Raw genomic sequence first — 10,179 nt, forward strand, 5'->3', positions numbered from 1 at the left:
AAGGAAGAATTTGCAATATATTTTGGAGAGATTCAATGATGCTAGAAGACTATAGGATATATGGAGATGTTCTTGTCTTTGATACAACATACAGAACCAACAGATATAATCTTATATGTGCTCCATTTGTTGGCATAAATAACCACTGGCATAATTGTATGTTTGCATGTGCTTTTATTGGGGATGAAACAACAGATTCATTTGTGTGGTTATTACAAACCTTCTTCAAAGCTATGGAGGATAGAAAACCAACTTCAATATTCACTGACCAGGACCAAGCAATGGCAAATGCAATTCTGGAGGTAAAAGATTTATATTGACATCTTACAGATTTGAGATCTGACAATAAAGTTTTTCTTTTCACATAAAAGTTACCCTTTTATCTGCATAAAGTTATCCTTTTTAGTGCATAAAGTAACCCTTTTAACAGCATAAAGTGACCCCTTTATTTTCAATGCAGGTGATTCCAAATACAAGGCATAGACTTTGTATATGGCATTTGGAGCAAAATGCCATAACCAGATTTGGAGCTCTTAAAAAAGACAAAGAATTCAAATTTGCATTCAACCAGTGCTTAAAGATGTGTGTGACAGAACAAGAATTTGAAGAAAAGTGGCAGGCAATGTTGCAGAAATATGAGTTGACAGAACACTCTTGGTACAAAAGAGTGTATGAGTTGAAAGACAAATGGTGTCCTGCCCTTAGTAGAGATTTCTTTTCAGCAGGAATCTTATCGTCACAAAGGAGTGAAAGCACTAATCATGCTATAGGATTCAGAGCAAGTAAAACAACTACTTTGACAGAATTTTATACCATATTTAAGAAGACAACCAATCGTTGGAGAAGCACAGAGAAATATGATGAGTTTACCTGTATCAAGTCAATAGCATTCACTTCATTGCCTCTCTCTGGAATGCTAAAGCATGCTGCACAGGTAAAAAGTTAACTGACAACTACATAAATTACACCTAATATATGGCAATTTAAATGAACCTACATGATTTTGATGTACAGGTTTTCACTTTATCACTCTTTAGAGATTTTGAAGAGGAGTTTGGATACTCTATGGCAACAACTGTTCAGATGTTAGGCAGTAATGAAGAATGCCTACTTTATCAAGTAACACTAGAAGACAAGCCATGGTCTGCACATCAAGTAAACTATATACATGAGAGCCAAACTGTATGGTGCACTTGCAAAAATTTTGAAGCATCTGGATGGTTATGTTATCATTGCATCAGAATTCTACATTTGCATTCAGTAACAAGAATACCAGATAAGTATGTTTCAAAAAGATGGACTAAGTTTGCAAAAACAGAGGCATGGGATAGGTTGAAGAATCAGGATCCTAAACAGCGATATATTCCATGGAGGCAAACAATGATGAGGAAATACTACAATCTAATCTTAAAAAGTCAAGAAAATGAAGACACAAGAGCATTTATGGAAGAAAGCTTCAGAAACAGTCTTAAAATGGTGGAAGACTTACTTGCTATTGCTGCTCAGAAAGAAAGTGCAGAAGCTGCTTCTAACATTCCTGATGTGGCAGACAGCACTCAAAGCAATACTGACGTTTCTTCAGCATCGAGTACAAGCACAAGTGTACCACAAATACTTGATCCTAAAACGGCTGTAACAAAAGGAAGAAGCAAGAGAGCAAAAGGAGGACTTGAAAAAAGCAAGAGAAAAAGAAAACCAGCACTGCCACCTCCAAATTCAGAATTTGGATCAAAAACACCTAACTTACAACTCTTTTAAGATCTTTTTTTGAACATTTTTTTTTTCGAAATTAATATACCTTGTATTGTTAAGCTTCAGAAACAGTCTTAAAATGGTGGAAGACTTACTTGCTATTGCTGCTTAGAAAGAAAGTACAGAAGCTGCTTCTAACATTCCTGATGTGGCAGACAGCACTCAAAGCAATACTGACGTTTCTTCAGCATCGAGTACAAGCACAAGTGTACCACAAATACTTGATCCTAAAACGGCTGTAACAAAAGGAAGAAGCAAGAGAGCAAAAGGAGGACTTGAAAAAAGCAAGAGAAAAAGAAAACCAGCACTGCCACCTCCAAATTCAGAATTTGGATCAAAAACACCTAACTTACGACTCTTTTAAGATCTTTTTTTGAACATTTTGTTTTTTGAAATTAATATACCTTGTATTGTTAAACTATTTTTCTTTTGTTTTTTTACTCTATGACAAGTTTAATGAAAATGTGATTGACACTTTTATTAGCAGATATTTAATTCTTGGAAACATCAACTTATGTTACCCTTTTCATGAATTAAAGTGACCCTTTTCATGCATAAACGTTATCCTTTATATCCACTAAAAGTTACGCTTTCTGGTAATAAAAGTTACCCCTTTTGTCAATAAAAGTTACCCTTTTCACGCATAAAAGTTACCCTATCTATCCAAAAAAAGTATACCTTATCCTTTCTATCCACTAAATTAACCTTCTCTTTGTTAATAGTTACCCTTTCAAGTAATAAAAGTTACCCCTTTTGTCAATAAAAGTTACCCTTTTCATGCATAAAAGTTACCCTATCTACCCAAAAAAGTATACCTTATCAAATATAAAAAGTAACCCTTTTTATGCCACAAAGTAAGCCTTTTTATGCACAAAAGTGACCCCAAAAAACATACACAAGAACCTTTCAAATTACTTAATGTATGCACATACATCAGTATTCCAAAAGAACAAAAAACTAACCACTAAGTTTAATTACATCATTTAACTTGATGTATATGCACAAACATTAAGTTTTTTCATTGTTCAAAAAATGCTCCTAGACCTAATCAACCTTTGCTTCTAACAGTCATTTCACCCTTTAGAAGGAGTGTACTTGTCTGTCTTCTTTTTTGCCCTTTTTCCTTTGGGATTCTCTTCGTCTGCCTCTGCCTTTGCTTCTACTTCAGCTGCCATTATTCTTTCTTCATTATCTTTCTTCTTCTTTGCAGCAATTGCATCCTTTCTTCTCATTTCAATTTCTTGGCAATAAGCAGGATCTTTCTTCTTCTCATTGAACTTCTCTAATTCTGACAACACATCATTCCTAGATTCATTCAAATCACACAGCACCAGTGTCGTACAAATCTCACCTCGCAGAAATTTTCTCCCAATAATCTCACAACAGAAAAAAAAAAAAAAAACTTATCAATATGTAATTAATAAAAGCATTAGAAAGGGAAAAACTACATACAAAATAGATGAATAATTACTGTTTTGAGTTCATTTAATTTGAAAGATTCGCCAACAAAATGGAGCATGTGATACATAACAAACACCCCACAGTCCAAATTGTCAACTTTTTCTTTTCTCCATTCCAACTCAACAATTTGAAACCTATAAGAAGGTAGCTGAACACTCTTTGGATGATTTCTTTTTTCGAGAAAAACACCCATTTGATCACACTGACATAAAATATAAAAGTTTAGAATAAAATAAAACAAGAAAAAAGAAAAAAAAAATTTAAATGGAAACAATAAGTAAACAGAAACATAACAATGAAATCAACATAAACATACCAAGTGTGAAGACAATTCTTTGGTATATTCAAGAGCATCATCACGCCAGATGATATTGTCAAGATAATATACCACCTCTTTTGTATGATCAATAACAAACAAAATGTAGTGATTCTCAATAAGAACAGGAAAATATATCTGAAACAGAAAAAATTAAAACACTGATTTAGACAGATTAACACAAAACAGAACTTTTTTAAAGTTTTGATAGTAATTTATCATGAAATATACCAGTTCAGCATCCATAATATCACATTCAGGATTCTCATAGCTCACCCAACCTTCCCATAAACCGTGCAAATCATTAACAGCTTGTGAAACTTCACCTTTGCCAATGTTTTCACAAACATGCAAGAATGCAAACTATTAAAAGTATGAGAACTTGTTTATATAAAAAGATAATAACTTTAGTGCACATAAAGGGTAACTTTAGTGCACATAAAGGGTAACTTTAGTGCACATAAAGGGTAACTTTAGTGCATATAAAAAAAAAAAAAATCAAATTACTTACACTTTGCCTCACACCAAAGAAGAATTTTCGAGGACCAGAATCAAAACATGCCTTCTCGTTCAAATACAGACAGTAGCAATCAATGATGCACCATCTAATTCTAAGTGGAGCTACCAGGGATACCATGTCTTCTCTTGGAATTAAAAAATTCATCCCAATAGTAACAAGATTCTCACTGCAACAATAAAAAATAAGATAAGCATTAAACAAAAAAATAAAGGAAAAAAAACATATAAAATATAATTATTATAAAAAATGACATTTAACTTCCTCATCATTGAATCATCCTTCAGTAAACAATAATCAAGAATTTCCTGATGTAACTTGGGCAATTTCTTGAAAATCCGAGCATTAGACCTCAAAAACAGAGTAAGAAAAGGAACATCCACACCTACTGGCCCACAGTCGAGTGAGCAAAAAGATTTATTGCCTCTGACGATACGTTTAGAAGCATTTGCTACAGAAGGCCCAGCATCATCCTCAGACCTATTCATCAAAACACTTTTTCCTTTACCATTGACATCATCCTCAGACCTATTCAAATTCAAATCTTCTGCAGATTCATTATCAGGATCATCATTGTTATGACCTTCAGGTTCATAAAAATCACGAAACATTTCATGAATAGACTTCATCTTGTTACACTCCTCAATTAAACCATCTAAAAGCTTCAGGTAATGAGGATCAGAAAGTAACTGTTGTGTTTGAGAAAATACAACAGGATCATCAGAGGATAATGATTCAGTTCTGCGAGAAGCAATCATATCACTCAAGGTTTGAAAACCCTGTGACTGAACCAACAATAATACATCCATATTTCTTTTGACCAAAAGAAATGTTTCATGAACAGCCTGCAAACATATGAACCAATAAGAAACTATACAAATGTAAAAAATAAAAATAAAAAACAAATGAAAATTCATGATATATGCATAAAGTTACCCTTTTAAATGCATAAAGTTACCCTTTATTATGCATAAAGTTACCCTTTAAAATGCATAAAGTAACCCTTATAACTGAATATTTAGGGTAACTTTAGTGCACAAAAAGGGTAACTTTAGTGCACAAAAAGGGTAACTTTAGTGCATATAAAGAGATAATAACTAAATAAAAAAAAAAGAGCACTTACATCAGTTGAAATTTCTTTAATTTCATCATCAGTCATCACACTTTCTGGAAGATCAAATGCAAGAATGCGGCCACTTCTACCACTTGTAGAAGCCCCTTGACCACAAGTTTGCTTAACAACAGGAGTTATAGGATCCCTAACTTCAGGCTGTGAAACAGGATATGTAAGGGTATCCAATGGTCCCTGCCCAAAATCACCAGCTTTAATCTCCAAATTGATCCGCTTCTTAATCTTCGCATCAGTCCAATGTTGAATCAAAGGAAGGGTACTACTTTCCTTTTCTCCTTGGAAATTTAATCGATGAAAATACATAATTTGCAAAGCTAGCAAACAACCACTTACATTTTGAGCATTTTCATCATTCTTATAATTCACAACAGCCTTCTTTAATTTTTTCAAAACATATGAACACCAATCAAATGTTTTGATTTCATCAACATTTTCCACAGCCTTCAGCAACTTCAATGAAACAGTCCTATTAGTAGTAGGAGCTAAGAAGCTAGACATAGCATGTAGCACAAAACATCTCTTGAATTCTTCACCACCATCATCCAAATCAACCATCCTAGACTCCACTTTTGACAAATGTAGAGGTTGCTTCTCAGTAAGACCATAATCATGTCTCCATGACTGAATGATACGTTTATCTACACTACCTTCTTCAGGATTCTTCTGAAGTTCAGGAACAGCAATCTCACTCATAGGCAAGCCAAAGACATCACATATATCATTTTTAGTAACTACAAACTCTTTACCAGCAGCAATAGTGGACATGCAGCTACCTCCATTAAAGTGTTCAACCAGCCAATGTAGCATTTGACGATTCAAAGTTTTCAATTTCAGATGTAATAAACCACCAAAACCTATTTCTTCAACAGCTTTTTGTTGATTAGGACTAAAATTACTCATCATTAATTCCAATGTGTGTGGTCTGCACCTTGCAATCAAGGGTCTTTTTTCCCTAAATAATAATAATATAAGTAAAACAATATCAGAATCAGAATCAGAATCAGAATCATGATATATATGATTAAAAAAATACAAAACAAAAAACATTTATACTTACACAACAGTATCAGAATCAGAATCAGAAACTACTTGCAATTCAGCATCTGCTTTGGCCTTCTTAGATACAATTTTAGACTTCTTAGGAGATGCTTTAACCTTCTGAGACTCTGCTTTGGCCTTCTTAGGAACAGTTTTAGCCTTCACAGTTTTAGCCTTCACAATGTTAGACTTCCCAGTTTTAGACTCTGTTTTGTCCTTCTCAGGAGCTGTCTTGTTCTTTTTAGCAGGCTCTTTACCCATTCCTTTTCCCCTTGAAGGCGATTTATAACGATATCCACCTATTGAACCACCTATATCTAATTAATACAGAGGATAACCATAAATTACAAATTCACAAATTACTCAGGGGAAAATTTAGAATATATGCATAAAAATCCTTTTTACTGCATAAAGTCACCCTTAAAATACAACAAGTAACCCTTTTAAATAAAAAAGTAACCCTTTAACAAGCATAAAGTGACCCTTTTAACTATATAAAGTGACCCTTTTCACTGCATAAAGTCACCCTTTAAACTACAACAAGTAACCCTTTTAAATACAAACGTGACCCTTTTGACAGAATAAAGTGACCCTTTTCACAGCATAAAGTGACCCTTTTCAAAGCATAAAATAACCTTTGTCATGCATATAAATAACATATGTATATATTACTCACACACAATGCACAATGCACATATTACTGGTACTCAAACACATATACACAAACACAATGCAGATATGCATACTATTCTCATAATCTAACTAAAACCTAACATCAAAATTTGAAGAATAATGAATAAAACTTCTGAAAACAAACATGCAAAATTTGTTTAACATGTAACAACACCACAGCACATATATATCAAATTTTGAACCAATTATCACAATGAACAATAAAATAAAGCAAAATTAAACATAATAACTTCAAAATTGAAATTCAATTATCATAATATGCATAATAAATCAACAGAAAACAATAAAAAATAACATGCACTACTAATTCGACATATATAAGCGAAAATTCAATTGAAAATTCGAAAAAATGATGAAAAATTAAACAAACACACCTTCTTCAGCATCTACAGCCTTCTTTGTAATCTTCTTCTTCACCATTGCTGAAACTAACACTACAAAAAACGAAAACAAAATCAAAATCAAAAAACCTAAAAATCGAAGAACCAAAACAATTTAAACTAACAAAAATCTCAAAAAAATAAGTAAACTAACCACAATTAAGCGATAAACAACTTCACAAGTGAAGGAAAAGTGAGAAAAAGCTCGAAAAAGCTCGAAAAGCAACAATGGAGGAGAGAGAAATCGCAGTTAACTGGTTTTTAGAGAGAGAAAAACGAGGAGAGAGAAAGCGTGAATGAGTGAATGAAGGAGAAAATCAAGGAGAGAGAAAGTTCTTTTTCTTTAATTTTAGAAAGCACGTGCCCAGGACAGTTTTCTTGTCCTTAAAATCCGCCATTCAATATCATTATTGAACACCCGCTTTTTTTAAAAATTTGTGTAATTCCATCATTAATTGTCAAATTTTTATGTTGTAGTCTTGTAGAGATATAATTGTGGCTCCCCAAAAATAGTGTAGAAATACGATAATTATTGAACTTCTAACTTAAGTACTCAAAGTCCTATATTTGTATTGTTTAGCAGGTCATGAAAGTTGCACCCTTACTCCTTGATATAGTTGTTGTGTTAGTATGGTTAATAGAGTTAAACTCCCTCCTTGTGTTTCTTGTTGTCTCAAGTTGATTATTATTGTCTCGAGTCGATTGGGGCTAGTCTCCTTTTTCAACTTTGCCAAAAAAAAAATCATGAAAAATGATTTAGGTACAACAAAAATTGACTTTTTGCACACCACAATGTATCAAAGTTCGTTTGCTTAGGAAAGAATTGAGGTTTTATAGAGACAAAGTTTACATAGAGAATCTTGGAAGAAAGTTAAAGATATCTAAAAATGAATGAATCTAACAATGAGCTTTAGGTGCTGTATATAAGATAAGAATAAAGACTGTAATTATTATCTTCTAATAAATTTGATTCCTTTTTGGATATATTTTGCCTCACACACATCCACGTTTCTTGAATGCAACTAAAAAAACTAAAGCAACTAAAAAAAAAAAAGTATTAATCAACATTTTGCATTGACACACTAAAAAAATTTAAACAAGATTGTTATTGTGTTAGTTTTAGGCTTCTAACTTATTTAACACACTAAAGCACCAACAAAAGTGAACTAAAAAATTTAGAATGACTAGAGTGAATCTTTGGAGTTTTTCCAGATGTAGCAACAAAAGTTCCTGTGTGTTTGATACTCTATCCCTATCACCTTTGAAAAAAAGAAAATTACATTCAGAACCAACAATACCCATTACCCTTGCTCCATATGAACCCAACCAAACACCAACTCAATCTAGTTTCACAACCTATAAAAAATCCCTACACACTCCAAAAAGGAACCACCATAAAAAGATTAGAGGGTTTGATAAGTTGAATTTCAATTCTCATCCTAAGCATATTTCTCACCCATCACCCACCAAGTCTCTTCTTTCATCCATTCAATCTCCTCTAATCTTGGGTAGCTGAAAATCCTAGTGTCTTAATGTGTCCCTCTCCTTAAGAGAACCGTCTCTAAAGCTAAACTCATGAACCCTTTTTACTCATTCCTTAAGCTTGGAAGTGTCTCTAATTCATGTTTAACTAGTATGTTGTTTGGGAACGAGAGAAAGAAGAAGCACAAATGGAGAGTGAAATTGCTGCATGCTTTGGACACAAATCTGTATAATGACTTGAGCGCCGGTATGTCATCAGACTGTTTCTACTGTTTACCTTTGAAAGAAGGAACAATTCATGCCATTGCTCGTGTTTCTTCTATTGATGACTCTGCTGAGGGGTTGGTGGCTCCTCCTATTGGGGCACCTAGTGTGATATGAAGTTTGGATCATGGAACTGTAAGGGTCTTGGGCAAGCGGACTCCCCTAAAGTTCTGTACATTAGATCTTTAGTCCACTCATGGTTTAGATGTTATGTTTTTGATGGAAACTATGGTTTCTGTAGATCTTGCAGCAAATAAGTTGTCTGTTGTTCCTTTTTCAGAATTTTGTGGTATGGATGCAGTTGGTTTGAGTGGTGATTTGTTTTGTTGTGGTTTTCTCCCTTTCAGATAATTCCTATTTTGATTACTTTAAATTTCATCTTTTGTAAAATACTTGTGGGTTTGGTAATAAAATATGTGATGTTTGTGTATGGGGAACCCCATGTTTCGGGTGATTTTGTGATTTCCTCGGACTCTAGTCGCGTTCTTCTGACAAGTAGACTTGAATACTTGCAAAACACGAATATTCCGATGACGAAATATTCGCCTCCGACGGTTAAGTTAGTAACCTGAAATCGGAAAGGCTAGAGAGAGAAAGTAGAGAGAAGTTGAAGATGTTTTGTGCTCTATTAAATGCTGTCTTAATCCATCCCTCCCATCATAAATGATTGGGGTATTTATAGGGGTGGAGATCTGAGCTTTTTAGGGTTTGTACCCTTGAATGGCGTTTTCTGATTGGTGGCGCAATCAGGTAGGAACACGTGTCCTTGGGAAGCGCCGTTTTGCGGCTTTCTCGGGATTTGGGCCTCTTGATGTAAGGAGGCCCTTTTTCTCTCTTATTCAGGTGCTCTTAAATAGGTTGTATAGGTGGCTTCCTCCTATAGTGACACGTGTCGCCTTCTGATTAGGCCACGTGTCACCAGGGGATTGGTCCACGTAATGGGGTAATTTTTGCCCTAAACATTTGCCCCTCAAAGGGGGTGGCTCGTACTTTATGGGCCGCCTCCTCTGATTTTCTACTCGTTCAGTCATGTCCGAGTATTCATAGAACTTTGTGCATTGCGTTGGTATGCGGATGTTACCATTCGTTTCATTGCGGTATTTCTTCTTTGGGTCGGACGCTTGGTTATGTCTGCCTGTAATTC

The 10,179-nt window shown here is 34.1% G+C and overlaps 1 protein-coding gene across 2 annotated transcripts; it reads right to left on the minus strand.

Annotated features, from left to right (window-relative positions):
* Positions 1-2,642: 2,642 nt before the first annotated feature.
* Positions 2,643-7,465, minus strand: LOC145583091 (uncharacterized). 2 transcript variants are annotated; one of them, XM_081640228.1, is made up of 8 exons: positions 7,284-7,465; positions 6,236-6,515; positions 5,170-6,130; positions 4,308-4,891; positions 4,041-4,215; positions 3,761-3,892; positions 3,530-3,667; positions 2,643-3,128 (listed from the first exon to the last, which is right to left on the minus strand). In XM_081640228.1, the coding sequence occupies exons 1-8, from the start codon at positions 7,327-7,329 to the stop codon at positions 2,826-2,828; spliced, it is 2,619 nt and encodes an 872-aa protein (XP_081496354.1). In that variant the 5' UTR covers positions 7,330-7,465; the 3' UTR covers positions 2,643-2,825. The 2 variants fall into 2 exon arrangements, with proteins under 2 accessions (XP_081496354.1, XP_081496353.1); XM_081640227.1 differs by having other exon boundaries at positions 6,236-6,533.
* Positions 7,466-10,179: the final 2,714 nt, after the last annotated feature.

The sequence above is a fragment of the Chenopodium album genome, chromosome 15 (assembly GCF_948465745.1).
Source record: "Chenopodium album chromosome 15, dcCheAlbu1.1, whole genome shotgun sequence".
Classification (NCBI taxonomy): domain Eukaryota; kingdom Viridiplantae; phylum Streptophyta; class Magnoliopsida; order Caryophyllales; family Amaranthaceae; genus Chenopodium; species Chenopodium album.